This window comes from Notamacropus eugenii, chromosome 6 (genome assembly GCF_028372415.1).
Source record: "Notamacropus eugenii isolate mMacEug1 chromosome 6, mMacEug1.pri_v2, whole genome shotgun sequence".
Taxonomy (NCBI): domain Eukaryota; kingdom Metazoa; phylum Chordata; class Mammalia; order Diprotodontia; family Macropodidae; genus Notamacropus; species Notamacropus eugenii.
This window is the reverse complement of record NC_092877.1, coordinates 321,207,021-321,229,378: the sequence shown is the minus strand read 5'-3', so window position 1 is coordinate 321,229,378 and position 22,358 is coordinate 321,207,021. Positions and strand designations below refer to the sequence as shown.

General features: G+C 43.1%; 1 protein-coding gene across 1 annotated transcript in view; it reads left to right on the top strand.

Annotated features, from left to right (window-relative positions):
- The first annotated feature begins 12,664 nt into the window (after positions 1-12,664).
- The window catches only part of PAX3 (paired box 3), a 105,426-nt gene continuing 95,732 nt past the window's right edge, over positions 12,665-22,358 (top strand). Inside the window, exons 1-4 of the mRNA XM_072617937.1 lie at positions 12,665-13,050; positions 14,500-14,735; positions 16,089-16,218; positions 17,340-17,474. Of these exons, the coding sequence (XP_072474038.1) occupies positions 12,966-13,050; positions 14,500-14,735; positions 16,089-16,218; positions 17,340-17,474 (586 nt within the window). The 5' untranslated portion in view covers positions 12,665-12,965. The remainder of the gene's footprint in view (positions 13,051-14,499; positions 14,736-16,088; positions 16,219-17,339; positions 17,475-22,358) is intronic.

Here is a 22,358-nt window from a genome sequence, read left to right as displayed (position 1 = left end):
CCTTTTCATCTCAGTATTTGTTTGACAAATCACTTCCTATCTAAGTTTTAGTTTTGTAATCCAAAAAATGAGGAGTTGAATTAGGTAACGACTAAGGTCTCTTCTATGACTAAATCCCATGATTCTCCTTGGAATCTGATAAGCAGAGTTATTTCCAAAGCAAAGAACAAATAAGACATCTTCTTACCTTCACTAGTCAACATAGGCATCGTATTAGGGGGAAAACTCTTATTTGGAAGAATATTGTGTGTAACAGAACTGAAGACTTAAAACTGTAAATGACTCAGAGTAATTTTCTCCATCCCCTTTTTTTATAGGTGAGAAAACTGAGGCCCAGAGAGGTTGTAAGTTCCCTGAAGTAAATGGCATAGATCATAACATGAAGTCGTCTAATTTTTTCTAAAACAGGTTCTTTGTTTCTTCTGCTTAGTCGAGTTCAATCTGTCTACTAAAAAAAGAAGAGGTATAAGACCACCATGTTTGTACATTGGAACCTTGTTTCAATAACTTCATATCTTACCCAACTACATATATATACATGTGTATATATGTAGTTGGGTAAGTATATGTAGTATATATAGTATAAGTATATGTAGTATATATATGTATATATGTATGTAAATATATATGTATGTATATATATATATATATATCTCAGAGGAATCTCTGCAAAACAAAACAAAACAGATTAATAAACTGAGGTGCCCTTACTGCTCTGTCCTTGAGCCACCTGGGAAAGAAGTATAAGCAAAGTGCAAGATGAATCAGGAGACTAGAATCTGGGAGAATTTCTGGTTCTCAGGCTTGAGATCCTGAGGGCGAGGGGTCTTGTGTTGTGGCAATCTTTGTATAGTCCTTCACTCATAATAGGTGCTTAATATATGTTTGTTGAACTGAATTCTATTGAACTCATAATGCTAGAGATGACTTAGGTTTCAGATTATACGTTATGTGTGTTTCCTTGTGCTTTTTTTTTTTTTTTTTATAGGTTATGTAGCTAACACAGTAATGTTTCTTTAAAGACTCCCAAGGTCCTTCTGGGCTGCCTTATTCTGGCACAGTTGGGTCCTACTACCTTAATAAGTCTTTGAATATGAGCATTGCACACAGTGTGTTTGTTATCCAAGAACCTGCTGGGCTGTCTTTGGAGAAACTTTCCACTTTTGTAACTCACAAAGAACTTTTATTAAATGAGTTATAATCTGTATGGGTGTAGATCTTTCAAAAAAAATTTGAGTATCAAATAGTTTTGGACCTTTTTCCCTTCCTCCATTCCTTTTCTCTTTTTTCTTTCTTTCTTGTTTGCTTGCTATCTACAAGGTTCAGGTTGAGAAATCAGTGGGATGTTAATACTTTTAAGGTTTCCGGTTATTTCCTCTTAGGTATCATGGTTCCGAAGAAACTGCCTAATCCCGCTTCCCACAAGACCTTGTCTGTATGTGCTCCTGGCATTTCTGGGCCCTGATTTGTGAGCCTCATAGTCCCTGCAGGGCAGAGTCCCGCCTTTCCTGTAGGGGTTGTGTCTTGGGTTGTCATAATGTTTAGAGAGCAAATCCAGCAGCTCAAATACAGACACTGACCCACGGAAAAGCTGCCTCCCAAGTTTAATTGCTGGATTCGATTTCTTGAGGAATCGCTTTTGATGTCGGGAAAATCTCTTTAGAGGGTATTTGTCAGAGTTTTAACCCCAAAGGCAGAGATGGGAAATGGGGGAAGAAAAGCGAGATAGGGATGAGGTGGGGGTCGAGAGAAGGGGTTGTGTATGTCGTGAAGGGAATGTCAGGAAGGGAAATAGGGGATTCTACGTAGAGGCCTGGGGATCAAACTAGCTTCCTTTTGGTTTGAGCCTACCCCTGAGGGATTCATTCCTTCTCTGGACCAAGATCCCGATCCCAGACTTCGGAATTTCCTTCATGAGAAAGGCAATATACGCACTTCATAACCCTGCACCCAAACTTTTCTCCCAACCAGCTCAATAAAATGAAGAACTCCACACCTAACTCCTTACAGGAAACTCCATTAATTTGCGCAAATTATGCGGAGCATCTGGACTTGTGGAGAAGCAATTCTTGATTAAGGATTTGGGAAATGTACAAAGGTATACAGCATCCAAGCTGCCCTTGGATTACAGGACAGAGAAAAGGAAATCCTTATCTTAGCTGATAGCTAAGGTGGAACAAGAAAAATAACAATCGTTCTCCCATCTCAGTTCCGAGGGGAGCTCAATGCGTTCTAAACCACGCAGCCAAATGCGCGCGAGCACGCACGCACACACACAACACACGCACACACACACACACACACACACACACACACACACACACACACACACTGCTACACACGCATGCACGCACAGAGGCTAGATTTTGGTCTTCTTTAGACTCAGAGAAAACATTCATTTCAGTGAATATAATTACACTACCAAAATTTCTACGCAGCTACTGGAAGTATACTAAAACTACTGACAGTACTAATATTTTTCGGAGGGCAGAGTTTTCCTGGGGCCAGCTGTCTTGTCCTCTCGCCATCGATTTCTCCAGCTTGGTTTTGGAAGGAATTGGAGATGAAATCCTCTGCAGGGGGGAGAAGGAACACTGGAAGACCTCCAATTTGGGGCCAGAAAGACCCTTTCCCTCTCCCAGCTGTGTTCTGCTTCGCCCAAATCTGAGCTCCTTGGGAACGGAGGGAAGGAGGAGGAGAGAGTGACTCTCTCCAGGCAAGTAAATGGAAAAGCTAGTGTATTGGGACAGAGCTTCAGTGTGGTTGTGGACATAATGCCCACACAACTCACCCTCACACCCCGTCCCCCCCGACACACATACACAAACAAACACGCACACTGTCGCTTGAGAACTGTTGGAAACTTAGCAAAACCTTCGACATGGTAGAGTAGAATGTAAGTTCTCTGAGGGCAGATGTTGTTATGGTTTTTATTTGGGCATTCTCAGAGTCTGCATAATGTGACTCAGTGGCAATTTAATAAATGCTTGAATAAATGAATGCATACATGAATAAATGAATGGAAAAGCCCTAATCCTAGAGTTTTGCTGGTTCCATAACTACAGAATTAAAATAAAGCTCAAGTGAAGGAAGAAAAAAGCCTGCTTTTTACTAAAGATAATAATGCCCCTGGAAATCCTGGGGTTAGCAAGCCAGAGCCTGACGTGAAGTCTCAGTGGATGGCCATAGAACTTTCACTTTTACCATGATTGATGCTGTCATCACCATTAAGAGCTACATAATTAATAAAGATTACACCCATTATATTTAAACTTCACCCTTAATTAATTTGGCGGGTGGGTGAAGGGATTTACGAGATATCCGAGACTCATTTGCATTTGGAAAATTCCACCAGCGTCACTGCATTGGTGTCACAGGAGCCATAGCCAGGTGTCAGGACTCCAGATTAATTGACTTAAATTGAGTCGTGGGCAAGTGTCTCTCCTTCGAGTCTCTGCGTCTGTCCCCCCTCCTTCCTCCGGGAAACTAGGAGAGCGCCTCCCATTGCTGATCTGCGCTGGTTTCTTGCAGCAAAACAAAAATCTCCCTTGCTAAGTTCTGCCACTCTTTGATACCCAGTCAGCTGGTCCTAGGATCTTGCTCTAGGAAGAAAAGCGGGTCTCTTCTCTTGTCCCAGAAGATTTCAAACCCTTTAGGGCCTCGGCTAGCGTGAATAGGCAGGCTGGAGTCCCTTGGCAGTTGCACACGCGACCTGGGAAGCAAAAAAGTCCTAAGGACTGCCTAACCTTTGGGTATTTATGGCCCTTCTCCCACCCCGAAACTACCCCCATTCTCTGCGAAGGCGTGAGGCCTGTTTCTAGCCTAATTTTGTTCTACCTGAGAGAGATCAAGCCTTAGATTTAGGAGCTAAAATTTAGAGCGGAGGTCAAAGTCTTCAGAAAACCTCACACCCGTTTTACTGCTGGTTTGGGTTAAGTTAACGAAAAGGGGAAAATATGGCCTTTAAACGGTTTCTCTGATTGGGATTAACCATAGAAGTGGAGAGGAGACAATATAGTGTACTCCGCTTTGCTGAGTACAGGACCTATTTTTGGAGCTCCTTAGTCCAGTAATTTGATGGAGAGGGAGAGTAATTCCAAAGCTAATGGTATATATACCTCCTCGAGTGTTCAAAATTCCATTAGTGATGAGGGGACGGCATTAGCCCATGACCTTGCCAGTGTCTATCCAAGCTCCCTGCTATTTTAGCAACGAGAGATGAGAATATGCCAACAGGAAACAACATTCTAATCTTGCCTCCATCTAAAGAGGAGCTGCCTCAGTACCCTCAGCTCCTAGAGTGCCGAGAAGATAAGCCCCGAATCTGCTTTTCTCCCTTCCCCCAGTCTCCCCTCCCTCCTTCCCTTCCTCCTCTGCTGAAGAGAGTGTCACTTAAAGCTGCCACCCTACAGGCGACACCAAGTCTTCCCTTGTTTCCCAAAGCCTGGTGAAATTCACTTTTGTCCGGCGTCACACACATGTTCCTTGCTACCCGAAACAGCAATGAAATCCGATAATGAAATCAGCTCACCAAAGGGATCACAAGTTCAAAATCTCTCACGACTTATTACTCCTTGCTCTTTGAAACACACGCGCACGCACGCACGCACGCACGCACGGTAGGGGGCAACGAGGGTAAAGGATGTGTCAAATAAAACCATCCTAACCCAAATTCTTTGGAAGGGAAAGCAAGCAAAATATGACTGAAATTATCCCACCTCTGCTTTCCAAAATAGCCACATTGATGACCACTTAAACAGCAGGCTTCACGCAAATGAGTGAAACGATCCTAGCTAGACTCGAAGCTCTTGCTGTTATAACAGATATTAACAAGAGGGCAAAAATGTGGTTGCACATATTCTGGACAGCCGCTGCGGCCCCTGCAACTCTTGTTATTTCGTTTGCACTACTGAACCACACCTCCTTCACTCAAGTCCCACATGCAAGGACTACGGCTCGGTTTAGCAAAGTTGAAAAAAATTTCTTTCTTCCCCTTTTTAAAAGGAAAAAGGAAGAAAGAAGAGAAGGAGAGAAAAGGGAGAGAGGAAAGAAGGGAGGAAAGGAGGAAGGAGGAAAGGAAGGAAAAAGCAAGGAAGAGTCAACACCCAAGAGAAGAGGAATAATGGGGGGGGGGGGGGTGATTAAAATGTCCTGTCATCTTCTCGCCTTCCCATTTGCCATCCACCTGCCACGCACAACGCAGAGAAAGGTATTTGCTCCGCTATCCCCTAAGTGATACCCTGTTTAAATACCCAGCTTTACATACCTTTTTTTCCTCTTCCTTTTCTAGGTCTGAAGAAGGCAAGTAATTGAAAAACAGCACGAGAGCGAGGAGACGTGTGGACTTGTGGATGGGGCATGAAAGCGATGGCAGAGACTTCAAAGGTTTCAGTAACGACTTTTCAACCTTTATTTATGTGCCTATTAATACAATATCCATCATGTAGATATATATCTTTATCCTTTAAACTGATATGCTGGGAATCAATTAGCTATGCAGATTACATTTCATAAGTTTCCAAATGTTAATCTTCCGGACTCTGGACTAACATATATATATGTATATAATACACACATATATTACGCACACATATATATCCAAATAGTGTTATATTTCGTTAGGGAAAAGGATTCTTTTAAAACAGTTAATCTCGGAACTACTTGTCTTAACTGCTTCCTAAGGCTGTGGCTAAGGACTCCTCTGGAGATTGGTCTCTAAGTTTTAGGGGTTCAGTTCCGCTGCAGAGAAGACAAAACAGCAATGACTGTTGGGCAACTGAGGAAACTAATCTTTATAGGACTGGTAATTTGGGAAGCTTGTTTGTGGAGTCTCTGTAGTCGTGAAAAACAAATTCTGAAAGAGTGACAACTTCAAGGAAGTTTCGTCATTCTCTTGGTCTGCCTGAGATGATCAACTTTTTTTTAACTTCTTTTTTTCATTAAAAGTAGCTTTTCATCGTAACTTCTTGGATGGATTTATTCTTTTTTTTTTTTTTTTACTTAACCTCATCCTTTGTCACGCAAATCCAGATTTTTAAAGATTCTTCTAGAAAATGAAAAAGGAAACCTTTTTTTTTAATGTTGAGATTTTTTTTTTTTTTAAGGAAGTCGGGAGGAGATTAACTGAACTTATTGTATTCACAGAGGTTCGAACCTATTCCTGTTTTAATTGGGTTTTTCCTTTGAAAGGACTATAGGGTAAGGAGAAAATTTATCCAAAACCTTTAACTGGATCTCTCCTTTTGGTCACAGATTTGCCACGGAAATAGCCTGCTGCTGGATAGGGGAGGCTCAAGGGAAGCGCAATTTCAGAACTGCTGTTTCTGCTGGGTAATCATTCCCTCCTGTCCCACGGCAACCCGTTCTCCTTGAAGAGAGAGTGCGGCAGAGGGACTGCTTACACTTTTTTAATCTCTGTTTCTCTTTACCACTTGTTGTTTCCACACGCTCCCAGGAGATGATAATATAGTTTTTAAAAATTATAATTAAAATTATAATTACGACTTCACGGACACTCTTAGAGAAGAAAATACTCCGAATAGATGCATTCCCTGAGTATGCAGGCGCGGAGGCTAGCTAACCACCTCTTACCACCACCTCTATCCAACTTCATACATCCTTGTACTTCTAGAACTGTCACCCTGACTTGGCGGTTGCCACAGAATGGAAAGGATCGGATGGTAAAGACGTGCTAAACACCCCTACCCCCTCAACCTCGACCACCTGAGCTGTGTGATAAATTCAGCCTCTGCAAGAATTTCCCTAAATGACAAAGGTGTCAGCCGGAACAATGCTGTGTTTGTTTAACTGAACCTGACTAGTTTATGTTCTACAACCACACTTCAAAAGCAGTCACTACCTTTGACTTTAAATGGGTCCATAACTTTGCCAATAAGCATAAACATCCCCTACACTTTTCCCCTACTTCCCCCTCCCCCAGGTTTTCGACCAAGATCTAGCTTCTTGAATTGGCAAATAGGAATCAATGAGGTCAAAAAAGGAAGTGATTCTCCCTCTTCTTTCAACAGGTTGTAAATTTCCAAATCAGTTTGTGTTTTTAGTTACCTGAAAATACCTATGGATACCAAGTCCCTATTGTCACAGAGCACTAAGAAGAACACCAGTTCCTCCTAGGAACCCAACCCTCATTCTCACTCCTGTCATCTCCTCCTGCCTTCAAAGAGAAAGAAAACATTTTCCCCCAGCTCAGTCCCGTAGGAGCACGCAAGAGCAGGGCACATTGTGTAGACATTTTGTTCTCAGGACAGAGACTCCTTCACCACCATCATCACTCCCCCCTTCCAGTGCCAAAAAGCTTTCTCTTGTTGCTCTCCAACAGCTAAGCAAGAGCACCCCTGCTGTTTCTCACCACCATTCCCCTGCATCCTCCCAGAACCTTAAATATCTTAGTTTTCGCTTTGAGATTTCAAATCTCTCGGTGGCCCCAAATGGGTGGCCTCTTAGATTTAGTTAGAATGTACTTTCATTAGAATAGAATTGTTAAGTTTCTATGATGACCCTTTTTTTCCAGGCCTAATTTTCTCCTAAATGAAGTTTTAGGAACGTTCTTCTCCTTGTTTTGGATTAAGAGTATTAAAATACACACATAGCTAATAGTTGCAGTTCGGGAAAATATGGAGACTTAGAGGACTCTTGTCTTCTTTCCCTCTCCTTTTATCTCTCATTTCTCACTCTCTTGTTCTAATCCTTGTCTTCTCCTTCCTTCCTTCCTACCTTCCTTCCATTCTTTCCTTTCTCCCCTTCTTTTCTTTCAGAAATGTGTCCTACCTAATAGAGACCTTTTCCATAACACATCTAGAAAAATCATAAATTTTACTTTTGGGAACAAATCCTGGATGTAATAGTATCTTTACCGTCTTTAGCAGTTTCTTTTTCTCTATCATTGTCTACATGTTCATCATCACCATCCACTACTCATTTGGAGAAACCTGAATACATCATAACTGACTTTTTGATAGAGGAAGAAAATGGTGACATTTCTATTTTCAAATACTTGTGTCTACTGCTAATAACTATAGATTCACTGTTCCTGTGATTAGGTTTAATTTAGAGCATTTACTAATCCAATTAAAAGCACACCTGGCCTGGAAAAGCTTTGTAATTATCAGGGGTGTTTTATCTGCTCCCACTAGAAACCGTGAAATCCCTTCTACAGAACTAAAGGACTGTAATATAGGAGTCTGGGCTTATGTGTTGAATCACTCTTCTGGAATTTTAACAGGTTTTATGTCCTGGGATGGTGTGCAGGTATCCTTTCAGATCCCTCCCTTCTTGATAAATATCCCTTTAGTCTTGGGAAAAGTGGAGGAGTATTTACACCAGAGGACAAAGACTCACTCCTTTTGGGGGCCAATCCCATAACCTAGTTGAAACAAAAAATTAAAGAAGTAAAGATGGTTGGAGAAATGACTATTCTCCTATTGAGTCAACCAGTAAACAGAGTAAAAAGCTCCAAACTGGAAAGAAGGAATAAGAAATGTCTTTACTTCTCTTCCGTGCCAGAAACTGGCAGCAAATGGAATCTACCAGAGAGGTGAGAGTGAGTCGTGATCATCTTAAGACAAGCTTTCCTGTTTTTCATAAGGATAAGAGTTTAAGTTGTTTGGAGGGATGAAGACTTGTTCAGCGCAATTAACAGAGAAATTCCAGCCTACCACAAGCCAGAGCCAGAACAAAGCGATCTGTATGTATACATATTAAATCAAGTAGGTCATTGAGGCAATTAGCCTCTTAATTCGGGACCAAAACCACTTTCACCTGGAAAAGTACTGGAAGTGTTTATCAGGTGATAGATGTCTAGCAGAGTTCCTTGTAGGTACTTAATAAATGCTTGATAAGTATTTGTGAATATGCTTAATTCCCCGGATGTTTCTTCTAATTCTTTCGATCACTTTTCTTGTTCAGATTCCCTAGGTGCAAAGTGCATTTAAAAAAAAACCCAAAACTATTATTCCTTGGCTAGAAAATAAGAAGGTCTGGGAAAATACTAATGGGACATTAAACATTACGCGGGCTCACACATAGGCCCCCCCCCTCCCCTCCCCCACTACTACTACCTCCACGATCCAATTCTAAACGCATTTTATAGACACAGGCTTCGGGCATTGATACCTAAGCAAAGTCCCAGTTCTTAATCCAAGAGCCCTCAGGAGGAGCAATCGTTTTCCAATTAGTAACCTGTATTCCAGCCAGATTCTGGTTTTCGTCAGAATGGAAAATCTTGGACTGAAACAATTAGCTTAATGGTGACTGAGGAAAAGGTTACAGGCATAAGGTGTCGAGTTCGACTGCTGGCTGCTTGGGAGGCAGAGGAGAGTGGCAGTGACCTATCTCCCCTTTTTAGAATAGAGAAAGAATCTAAGGCCTAAAGTGGGAAGAAAGAAGCTACGGTACACTTGAGGGAAAGAGTGATATAATAAGGGAAAGAAAAATTAAGGTGGCCAGGGAGACTGAGTGAAAATTGGATATAATTTTAGATCTGCCGACTTGTTGATTCCTTCATCAGAGGATAGGTGCACTTGCCCTTGATTTGAAAAGCAGATCGACGAACTTTAGACGCTTTGGCTACAAAAAGCAAGCTGCTTGTGGTCGTTGAGAGAACCCTGCTAGGTCAGATGACCTCTGGACCAGTAACCGGATTGCCTGCGCCCGCCCCTAACTTGGGCTCCGCTCCTCTGGGGATGTGGAAGTTTTGGCATCCCAGTGTAGCTTTTGACTCTCTTTAGGATGGGGTTGTTCACCCTCTTTAATATAGGCAGAATATTTAGAATACTGAATCTTTGGGGCTCTTGAAAACTCACACGCGCACCCACACATCACAACACAGATGACCGAAGGGTCTCGAACGCACAGGGAAAGTAAAATTGCCCAGTCCCTGCTCTCAACATTTCATCTCTTTCTTTTGCTCTCTGGGTCAGGCGAGAAAGGAGTGGGAGAAAGGAACTACGTAAGCTAAACGCCCTAGACCTAAGTGACCTCGATTTATAAATTAATTTTAGTCTGTGAGAAATTAACTGAGGACCCAGATTTCCTTCTGGTAAAGGAGCTATAATCTCCTCAGGCATCAAATTCAGAGATCCCTCCTCGAGATCGGAGCGAGAGAAAACAAAAAAACTCCTTTACTGCACCAATCTGCCTCTTCTTGGGGACACAGAAAGCCCCATTCTTCCCCCCTACTCTGCACACACGATTTTTTCTTGTTGAATATTTGTCCAGAATTTTTTTAAAAAGTCTACAAAATAACTATAAAGAATGATTCTGTGGTTCCCTTTCTTAACAAAGAGTTTTGAAATCTTTTTTTAAAATCGAGATTAAGCTTTTTAAACCGTTAGCGTATCCATAGAAGTATGGAGACACCCCTAAACATACAATGATTAACTTCAGTAAGCTCTAGCATCTCTCCTTCCTAAACCAGAGCAACTGGTTAAAGTCTAATCTTTGACATTTTGGGTTGATGCTCTACTTTTCTTCTGTTCAGGGCTATATAAAAATAAGATCATTATATCCACTGTAGCCCTAAGAGCCAGAAAAAAAAGCGGGGCGGGGGGAGGTGGGGGAAGTTTTCCTTGTTTAGAAACTTTTAGCTAGTGCTTTTTTTCTTTGAAAATGGTGTCTTCTCTGAGTATGATTGATTTCGGTGGTCTTCGGAGATTCTTCTTCTTCTTCTTTTTTTAATATGATGCCAGAATGGAAATGAGGAAACCTTTATCCCTTCCTCGAGCTTCCCTCCTCCCCATGTCTTAGGTTCTTGATGGTGTCATTAGCTGGGGATAGACCTTTGAACATCTCCAGAGAAAGATCACTCAAAATTATAGCTATACCTCTTCTGATCCAAGTGTAAGCTGAGTCTTTTTAGGATGCTGTCCGTTTCTCCGCATTTTTTTTAAAGGGCCAAATCGCTCCCACTAAGCAGATTCCCCAAATCCTTGGTTGATTTTTATCTCGCCTTATGGTTTTGCCTTAATTAGGGGGTGGAGAAACTAGAACTAACGTTTAAAAAAAACTGTCAAAGGAGGGGGGAGAGAAGGGGTAGGGGAATGGAGTAAAGGAGGTGAAGGGGGGAGAGTGGGGGTAGAGGAGATGGAGCAAAGGAAAAAATTCAAAAATCGTAAAAGGAAAGGGAGAAGTTTAAGCCCAGAACTCATTGTTTCCTTTATTTCAAAGGGGAAAACCTGAACGATTCTCATCCTTTTGATTGATTAAGGCCTTGAATAACTTGAGGCTCGGGAGTGACAGTTTCTGAATAGACTTTTGCAAATAAAGCGCACTGTGGAGCGCGGGGTTGGCACTTCAGAGTGTAAAGAAGGCGAGTTTGCTGGCACTTACCAAGTTATAAATAAAAGGACATGCACAATAGTACCTTCTTTAAGGACAGACAGTCTTTACAACACTCCTGGCGTCATATCCTGCTGTGGTCACTTCAGCTCCTAGCCAAGACTTAACTCCTTTTCTTTTTCCCCCGCGGTTTAGTTTGAATACTACAATAAATTCCTGAGAACAAATGCTCGTGATCAAAACTTTAACATATAAGGTGCATCTCTCCAATCTTATTTTATAACTATATGTCTAGATTTAGAGTCTGTCCTTGCCTCAAATTGTAGCTGAGAGAGAGAGAGAGAGAGAGAGAGAGAGAGAGAGAGAGAGAGAGAGAGAGAGAGAGAGAGAGAGAGAAGAAACTGTTTTATCTCCATCTCCTCCTCCTTCTCCCAGCCCCCCCCCCCCAACCCCCCGGTCCTCGGACTTCATCACTGCCCTCGGCCTCCTCCCTCCCACCCCCAGTGGAGGAAACAAAAGAACTTTATCAGCACACAGACTGAACTTTTCCTTTGGTTTGTCCCATAGTCTTTGACTAGGACATCACACAAACAGCTGCACGTTTACAACCCCAGTCTAAAGAAAAGGTGACTAGAAGGAACTGACTTGAAGAAATTGTGAAGGTCGTGGATGCCTCCTTATTGTAATCGGCCCCTCAAGTGGCAAGGTGCCAAAAGAGGAGAGAGAGAGAGACAGAGACAGAGACAGAGACAGAGAGACAGAGACAGAGACAGAGCCAGAGAGAGCCAGAGAGACAGACACAGAGACAGAGAGATACAGAGAGAGACAGAGACAGAGACAAAGACCGAGACAGGCAGAGACAGAGACACACAGAGAAGAGGAAAAGAGGAGAGGAGAGGAAAGGAGAGGAGAGGAGAGGAAAAGATAGGAGAGGAGAGGAGAGGAGAGGAGAGGAGAGGGGGGGAGGGAGAGACTGCCTGAGCAGCTAGCTTTCCAAGCCATTTTCCTTGCCCGCTTCTTTGCATTTTCTCCTGTCCACTTGTTTCTATGAAAAGACATTTTATCAAGGGAAGAAGCAATGGACTGGGTCACTCTCCTCTACTGAGGCCTCGATTGTAATGATGAGAAGAGAAAGTTGCGGATTTCACCCAATCAGCTCGTGAATCCTCTAGACGGGACAGTCTCCGTGTTGGCCAATCGCAGCTCAGGGCTCCTGATCGAGCTTTGGGTGAAAGAACTAATAAATACTCCAGAGCAGAGTTCCTTTCACTCTGTATCAACAACAGGAAGAAAATCATTCCTGCCACCCTCACTTCCCCCTCCCCGTACCCCCTCCCCCATTTCATATCAAAGTGTGCCAGTCCCTACACCGTGGCCGAAGTCGCCTCACACCGGCTTGTGCAACGTACCCAGACTTGCACAAAACTTTGTTGTCGCGGGTTTGGTTTTTCTTTTGTTCCCTCACCCATCCTTTTCTCTTTTTGCATTTCGATCGGAAAAGATCGCATCTTACCAACAAAACGAGAGGGAGATTTCTCTTCTTTTATTTTTATTTTTCTGAGGGGGAGGGGCTTGCTTGATTCGGCGGAGTTCTAGATTGCCAGAGCTGTTCCCTACTCTTTTTTTTAGCCTTCACCTGGATACAATTTTAAAGTGAAGCTGTCTCCAAAATGACAACTCTGGCTGGAGCTGTCCCCAGAATGATGCGACCAGCTCCCGGACAAAACTACCCTCGCAGCGGATTCCCATTAGAAGGTAAGTTTGGCCCCTTCCTCCTCTGGCCCGAACCTAAGACTGGACGCCTCAGAGCTTAAGAGGGAGACTTTGCAAAGATCTCCGAGCCTACGTGTGTTTCCTCCGGCACTTCTTGCTTTCAGTTCTGCTGCGTTCTCATTTAACAAACAAAACCCAATCTTGGAACTAAATAGTACTGGAAGGAAGCAGAGTCATAATTTGTCTTTCGATTTGAAAATGGAGATGGTTGCTCCTAGCCTACACACACTTTAATTGGTTCAAATGAATTGCTCTCGTTTCCTATCCACTTTTTATAGTTTCTGTTGTTTGGGGAATTCTTGGATCACGAAGGCAGGCAGCATTTCTGCAGCTCTGAAGTGAGTAGGATGGATCGCCTTCCTCGTTCTCAGCATCTTGTGTCAAAGCAGTAGTCCTAAGACAATATTTTAGTTTTCATCATTTCCATCTCAGCTGTAGTTCTGGTCATTTTAAATCCACCCCAAGACTCAAATATTTTACATCGGTTTAAGAAATCAGATCCGCCTAATATTTCTGGGAAAGTCACCAGGGATGAACTATAGTAAATATTCTTAAGAGTTAGTTTCCATAAGACTTGATTTGCAAGAAGTGTAGTGTAGTGTAATTTTGAGGGAAGTGTCATTCGCATAATTTACTAACATAATATGAGGTAACAATTTAAAAGGAGAGAATATAAGGCAATGGTAGTATATGATGAGGTACGATATCATACAAAATACACTGGTCCTCTAGTCTCATATGCCCTTTCCAAGACATTTCTAATTCGTTGTAAGTTTCTTTAATTTCAAAACTCCCAAGTGAAGATAAAGAAGTGTAACAGGTGAAAAACTATAGAATGATTTGGTCTTTCACTGGGCTATTTTGTACTTCCAGTGGTCCAGTCATTACCCAGAACCCCTAAGGACTGTCAGACAGTCCAAACCCCTGGTAAATGGGACAGCTGAAACAGAAGGTTTATTTTCTTAGAGAAGTGGGTTGCCTTCATTTGTGGGATGTCTTCTCCTATGAAGTGCTGATCTGGAAAAAACCCCAAACATTCAGCAACTCTTTTCCAAAACTCTTTCCCAACTTTTTCAAAGTTACCAATCTCCCAACTCCTCAATCACTGGAGGAAAAGTAGCTTGTTTTTTGTTTTTTGGTTTTTTTGACAAGCAGTTTACCCCCTTTCATGCTAACTTGATATAAGGCCTTTTTGAAGTGTTCTTTTCCTCCTCTTCAGAGTTTTAATCATCCAGGAGAAAGTCTAGAATCAAAATAGTCCAGTGCTATGAAGGCAAATATATTGACACTGATATCAGCTTCAAATCGTTGTAAAATGCTGGTCCTATAATACTGTATTTGTTAGATGTTTTTGTGTCCGAGTCTGTTGGTTTTTTTAAACTCATTTAAAGTAACATTTCTCCTTTCCCTTCCCTCCCTTCTTTTTCTAAGTGTCCACTCCTTTAGGACAGGGTAGAGTCAACCAGCTCGGTGGCGTTTTTATCAATGGTAGGCCCCTGCCCAACCACATCCGTCACAAGATAGTGGAGATGGCCCACCACGGCATCCGTCCCTGTGTCATCTCTCGGCAGCTCCGGGTGTCCCACGGCTGCGTCTCCAAAATCCTGTGCAGGTATCAGGAGACGGGTTCCATTCGACCAGGGGCCATCGGGGGCAGTAAACCCAAGGTGAGGATTCGAGCCCAGCTAAGGTTTGCTGCCATCTCGGCCTGATTCTCTTTGGTTAGGTGTTGGGTAGGGACTTGGGGGTGGGGTAGGGTGTTTGAGATCCTCCGTGAGAGTTTCAATGCAAATGTTTCTATACCCAGAGAAGTGCTCATTGCCATTGGGTCTGTTTCTCTCCTATACCTACTGCATTAAATCCTGAGAGAACAGTGGTTACCCCTACAGACAAGAAATGAATTTGGATTTTGACCGAGAACTCAATGTTAAAGTTATTTTACTAAACGCATACACCCCTCCTCAAACTGTGCAAGCTATGTAGGCCTACCTGTTGAAGGCCTTTCTCTGACTCCTTATCTCACCACCTCTTTTCCTCTGCCACCCCTTCACTCCCCCTTCTTCTCCCGGCTGTTTTCACTTTATGGTGTCTGGCAGTTGGAGTCTATTCTCACAACAAACTTAAATTGTCCAGGGGTGGAGAAGGGCAGAAAGTCCAGGTGACTTTGAAACAAGCAGATGAAAGCTTGACAAGCAGTCTCCAGCTACAACTTTAGAGCACTTTCTCGGTTTTCCTTTAAGGAATCCCCTCCCCTTCCTTTTTTTCTCACTGAAACTTTTCTCCTTTTTTCTTTTTTGGGTGGGGAATGATATAGACAATCTTCATTTGTTTTTCCTCAGATAAAGCCAAGGTCCAGGGACATTTAGGTTATATATAATATACACAATCAAGAGGAGAAATAAGACAACTTCAAGTAACAGATAAACTTTAGGGATATTTGGAGGAAAATGAAGATTCTGCGTATCCGCTTCCTCCAATGATCCATTGATTTTTTTAAAAAAATCAATTAGTATTTTAAAACATCAGAGAAAGAGTTTCTTAGCTATGTAGCCACTTTGCTTACTATTCCTCGGTCAGTTAAGGAGGCGGCGGCTTGTAGGAGTAATATTTCCCTAGGCTATCTCTCTAGGGTTCAGTTATTTAGTTTCGGGTTCCCGCAGATTCAGCTGAGATGCCCTCCGCCCTCCCCATATAGTGGCAATAAAGATGGATCGTAGTCAGGAGTCACTCAGAGTTATTACTGCTAGTTTATAGCCCGACCCTTTCATTAAGCCTAGTGGATAACACTCTGAAAGACTGGTTTACCGTTTTTTGCCTCTGTCTCGCTTCCTTTCCTTGGAAAACACACTCAGTAAGTTGGTCGTTTTTGCTGCTGACTGAACTTTGCGAGGGAATTAGAGCAGATAAAGAGTACTAGAGTTGGAGGGACCATTTATGAAGGCTGTAGAAGTAGTAGTCCTTCGACCCTTTCTGCGGCCAACCGAATCAACTTTATGGCTCGTCTGTTTGCTCTATTAAAGCAGGTGACAACTCCTGACGTAGAGAAGAAAATCGAGGAATACAAAAGAGAGAATCCGGGCATGTTCAGCTGGGAAATTCGAGATAAGCTGCTCAAAGATGCCGTCTGTGATCGTAACACCGTTCCTTCAGGTACTGAAAGTCATTCACATCTCCCCCAAGCCCAGCTTTCAGTCCTTGTTTCTCCTAGTCCACTGGTTCAATCAGTAACCGCCTAGTACAGGATAATTGGGCAAAGCGATGGGGAGGGGACATCTAATAAGGAGCCGGCTCCCGGGGCCAGGAAATATTTAGGAAACCTGGATATTAATAACTTTTGTCTTGTGAAGCCTAGTTGCTCCTCGAAGCCGCAGGGAGAAGTTACTAAGCAGTTACCAAATAGACTGCCTGCAGGCTAGGCACAGGAGGAGAGAGACCCGGGAGGCAAAGTGTTTATTAATATTGATGGTCTGTTTTAAAAAGAAACAAATGTTTTCGTAACCCCATCATAAAGGAAATAGGGGACATGCCACCGGAGACTTTTCAACGTCTAGGAAGGAAGAAGTAGAGCAACCATCCCATAGCTGAGGCGTCTCCACTGAGTGGGGAGGGGGGGGAGGGGGGAAGAGGTGAAAGAGGAGCAGAGGGGAGGAGAGAAAGAGAGAGTTTGTTTTTAATTAAATGGAAACTACTTTTTCCCCTTCTCCCAGCGAGAAGAGATATTTCAGAGCATGGATTTGTTTACCAGACTGGAATCTGGAAAAAATAAATGAAGGAGAATGCATTTTCTTTTGATTTTACAATGGCAAACTATTCTGAAGTTGAAATCGAAACCCTTCATGCCCTCAAAAAAAAGTTTACTTTCTATGAAGAGAACTTGGTTGTGGTACTCTCTGAAAACGAACACGGTAGTTCAAAACTTTCTGCTCCTCAGAGTTCACTGGTTGAAAGGTTGTTTCTTGGCCTGGACACTTTGACCGTAGTCCTTAAGGCTGAGGGAAATGCTTTCCCAGTCAAAAGAACGGGATATATGGCGTCCTCAACTTGGCGCTGCACTGTTTCCGTGGGTCACAATACACTCCATCTAAATCGGTTCTAGGGATAGGGGAGACAGGTGATTGCGTACATTTCATTGAGAGCTAGGAACGTCCCAAGAGATGAGGTTGGGAGATTTTGAAGGTTGTTTGCAAATTGCCTGGGGAAGCACTTGGGGGATATTTCCTTTTAGGAACAACCTCTTCAGGCCTTCAACTTTTCCATTTCCCCCCTTGAAGTGAGCTCCATCAGTCGTATCCTGAGGAGTAAATTTGGAAAAGGAGAGGAGGAAGATGCAGAAATTGAAAGAAAGGAAGTGGAAGAGAACGAAAGAAAGACCAAACACAGCATTGACGGGATCTTGAGCGAAAGAGGTAAAAGAGCGAATTGCTTTGCTGTTGAACTCTGGCCGCTCTCGGAGGCTGGGAACCTGGGCATTCGTGGTTTTCTGTTTGTTTGCCTGCCTGCTTTTCTTTTTTTTTCTTCAATTGCTTCTCTGCGTACTTCCCGCGGTTTTGGGAGGAAGGTCAAGGAAATATTGCTTATCATTACTTGCTACAGTACAGGTACTGATAAATTCAAAAGCAAAGAGAAAGGTGTACTGCGACCGCCATTCCTTTCTTCCCTCCTCAGCATCTCTTCTGCCTTCCACACTCTCTTTATGGCATTTCATTGTACAGAAAATGATAAGGACACTGATGATGAGAGGTGATGTTTGTTATCTGGAGGAGCTACGCCCTTCTACTTGTCTTGACTTCGGAAGTAGAGTGTCTGGAGTTCGCTGTGGTAGATCTTTCTTGAGGTGTTTTAGGGGACCTGGTTATCCAGTAGTAAAGATTCATATGAGTCTAGAGTTGTTGGAACATTTTTTTTTCATTGACGTAAGACCAAATAGGGCCCATTTCTCACATTTCAATACATTTTTAGCTTCAAGACAGGAAGGGGGGGGGAGAAGGAGAGGAAAAAAGAGGGGAGAGAGTGAGGAGAAAGAGAGAGGAGAGAGAGAGAGAGAGAGAGAGAGAGAGAGAGAGAGAGAGAGAGAGAGAGAGAGAGAGAGGAGAAAAGTACTTTTGTAGAGTACTCACTAACAGGAAGAAAGAAAATCAATGGAATAAGGAAAAATCGCTTTTTGAAGTATCTCTAAAGGGGTAAGGAGCAGCATAAACCCAAACGAATTTTAGACACATCCACCCTATAGATATGAGACTTAAATTATTCTGTTTCATTTGTTCACTTTTTATTTTGATACACATAGTGTGTTGTGTGTAAGAGTATATATGTGGCATATATTTTTCATCTCTTCCTCATCCTTTGATTTCTAGTTCCTCAGGAGGATTCATGATGTTGCATATGATATACAGAAGTAGAAACCAAATGGAGAAATAGCCTAATTTTCTTATTCGTGGTATTTTTGCAAAAATCAAAGGGGAAAGGATACTTTTCTAGATGTGCCTAAATTCTGTAATACTGAACTTTACCTAATATTGACTTTTAAAATATGCATTTCTCTAAAGCCACTAATACACTAAGAAAAAGAAAATTAATCACATTAAAATTTGGGGAGAGGGAAAGAGAGGGGCTCTTCACAGTGGGTGGAATTAGGTGAACTAGTAGATTTTTTTTTACTTTTGACTTAAGATTTGTCAGAACATTTTCTAATAATGAGGCCATCACCCAAGATATCATTCCCCCCCCACCCCCTTCCTTTTCTACAAAACAGTTTACTTACAAGGGAGTTGAATGGTGGAAAGGAATGTTTGTGTTGCTTGGAGTTCTCATTTGCCTGCCTGTCACTTGGTTTTTCCTCAGTTTGCAAGTTAGGCTGGGAGGTATGAACTGGGGTCTCCTTCATTGATGAAACTATAGGGAAAGTCCAAGTGCCTTATTTTCAATAGTTTGTGTGATGCTTACATTTGATTAGAATCACCAAATGCTCAGTTAGTTTTTCTGTGACCCTGCTTGAAGGAGCTGGCTTTCAACCTCCCATTCAGATCACTCTTTCAGGGTGATACTTATCACATGGAAGCTTAAAGGATCTCTTTCTGTCTTTTTCAAGTTCCTTGTCAGATAGCATTTCCTTTCAGACCAACCTCCATGTGAACTAATGGAATTTTTATTTTAAAAAACAACCTAAAGTACATTTAAATTGACTACAAATCAGGGCCAATATCTGGAATAAATGGGGAGACTACATGCTCAGAAATCACTATAAAAATAATCAAAGAGTAAATTAAATTAAACCTCAGGCTTAGAGAGAAAGATATGTTTTTGCAGTTTGCTTCTTTTTCTTGCTAAAGTGAATTTGATGAGCAGTCTTAAATATGCTTCGTTTCCAGTTTCTATATTACCAGTCTTCCTAAGGTTTTACTGGTTACTGAGAAGGGTGACCAAGTTTTATTACCGTCATACAGTGGGGGGTGGGGTAAGAGGTGGAAAGCAAAGAAAGCAAAACCAAAGGAGCAATTATCTTTAGATTGAGGGGGAGAGTTTTGAAGTTTTTGTAGTTTGGTTAGTGAGAAGACAGAAGAGGAGAGGAAAGGGGGAAGAGAGGAGAGAGAGAGGGAGATGAGAGAAGAGGAGAGGAAGAGAAGGAAGAAGAGAGAAAAGAGAAGGGGAGAGGAGAGGAAGAAAGTGGAGGAGAGAAGAGAGATAAAAGGAGAGGGGAAGAGAGCGGAGAGGAGGAAATAGGGAGAGGTGAAGAGAACAGAGGTATTAGAGAAGAGGGAAAAAAGAGAAGAGGAGAGAAAGAGAGGATAGGTGGAGGAGAGAAGTAGGAGGGAGGGGAGAGAAAAGGAAGAGAGAAGCTTCTTGGTGTCCAGTGCTTTGGTCCTTACTTGTTACTGGCAGTCCCCTAGCTCTCTAGAATGCCCTTTTCTGCACATAGTCAGTGGAAGGAGAGGAGACAAAAAGTACCAAATGAGCTGGTCAAACATTTGTACAACTTTTCCAGCTTTTACAAAGAAGGCCTTCTATACACAATCTACACTTGGAGATGAACTTGGAAAACAAAGAGGGTAGAGTCCATTGAAACTCACACTTTAGCTTTGCCCAGACAAAGCTTCAGCTAGCAGCAGCTTGATGTGAACAAAAGAAGGCAACCTTTTTATAATTCAAGGAGAAAAGAAGAGAAAACAGCTCCACAAAAGGGCGAGAATAGACATTATGGGCTTGCAATGAGGGATGAATTATTCAATGAGCCCCAATAGCTGCTGCTCCAAGAAGTTTTATGGACTCTCCACCGTGGAAAAAGTGGCTATTTTCACCTACAAAATGTTTCTGGTCTTTCTACTCGTCTAGCTATGCCGGCTGCCATTCAAGAGAAACTATAGCCATCCTTTAAAACTAGAGTAGTCCTCTAGAAGAAGGATAAAAAAGAAAACAAAAACCCGCCCCATTGTTACACGCAAACACACACCTCGGACTCCAAAGCCTAATATAATTTGGGGTTGTCAGGGAAGCTGCATCTTTAGCAACCCCCCCCCCCCCTTCCCTTCCCTAACCCAAGAGGAGATGATTGGAGCTGTCTCGACAAAGACTGGAATAGCAACGAAACAGGGTATAGGTTCAAGAAGAACCCCCATACTTTCTCTTCAGTATTTGTACACCAAAGTAGAATTGGGGGGGGCGGGGGACGGGGAAGTTCGGGGCATTGGGCTAGGCCTAACTGGAAAAACAGTAAATGTCTGTGAGGCAGCCTAGATGACCTGACAGTCATCGGAGGGAGTTACTTTGCTCAAGGCTACCTTCCTCAATCCAGCATCTTCAGGGTTAGTTAGGATTTATTCCTGCCTTCACTCTCCACGACCTACTAGATTGAGTCTATTATCTGCTATTATCTGTTATCTGCTCTTTTTCAAGCCTGATTCGGGACCAAGACCAAGGAGAGATCCTATGTCTCATTTCTTCCCTTTTTCCCGTCCCCTTCATTTCTTAAACCTCCCCTTTCCTCCAACAGCAGGCGAGCCCCAGCCGGGTAAGCGCTGGGGCGCAGTACCAGCAGGTCGCGCACGCTCGGCTTGAGCAGAGCTGAGCTCACCAGCCCTCAGCGCTTCTCTCGCCTAGTTTTTATTCTGGCTCCCAGTCAGATTGGGGCTGGGGCAAAGGATGGAGGTGGGGAGGGGAAAAGGAGAGGAAAGGGGTATCAAGGGGAACCTTAGCTTTTTTTTTTTTTTGGCCTTCTGGAGCCCAGCTGCGTTGACTGCCCTGGCTAAAGATGGATATCAGGGCCCCCCTTTTGCCAACTAAGGCCGAAGCAAGAGGCTTGGCCACTAGGTCCCGGCGACGGAGAGATGAGACGCTGGCTGCCGCCGCCGCAGCGGCTCAGGGTGACATCGACTGCCCTGAGCTCAATGAGCCCCTCTGTTCCCCCGGCGCAACGGAATTGGCCCTTAGGCGCAGTCACAATGGACCAGTGCCCCCAGTCATGCGCACTGCGTCAAAGGGCCGCTCCGCCTTCGGCCCCCTCTCTTTTGCCCAGCTACTCTGCTAACTCTCCCGGCCGAAACCGACTCAATTCCCTCCTTTATGTACTACTCACTTTCATCTAGACGCAACCCTCTCCCCCCCTCTTTTTTCCCTCTTATTCTTGCCCCAGGCTCACATTAGCGAAATTTCTGCGACCTCCCCCTATTTTTTTTTTTATTTTAAAGAAAGCCTTTAACACAAAAGCCGTGACCAGTCAATAGAAACTGCTCATTCTCCTCCTCCTCCTCTCCTCCTCCCCTACTCCTCCTCACTTACTCCTCCTTCCCTCCTCCCTCTCCTCCTCCTCGGGTGACGCTTTTCCTGTTTGTGAGTTTTGGGAAACATTTTTACTTTGTGTTGTAATGGAATTAGAGGACAGATGACGACTGTAAACTGGACACGCGACTAACAAGCCTCTATCTTAAATATTTAGATGCAGTGTAACAATTACTGGCTTGTTGCATGGGCTTTGAAGTGGCTGCTCCTGGGCTAAGGGGGAGCAAGGCTAGATTGCCAAATTGATGTTTTGATTGGAGTTGGAGATACACTTTCTGTGTGTGTGTGTGTGTGTGTGTGTGTGTGTGTGTGTGTGTGTTCGCGCGTGTCTCTGTGTGTGTACAAGTTAGCAAGGGAAGTTGACACACGTGTGTGTGTGTGTGTTCGCGCGTGTCTCTGTGTGTGTACAAGTTAGCAAGGGAAGCTGACACAATTCTTTTGCCAGACTTGATGGATCCCAAGCAACCATGAGTTTGGATATTTGCTTTTAAAACTTTTCCTTCAAATTTCAAGTCCTG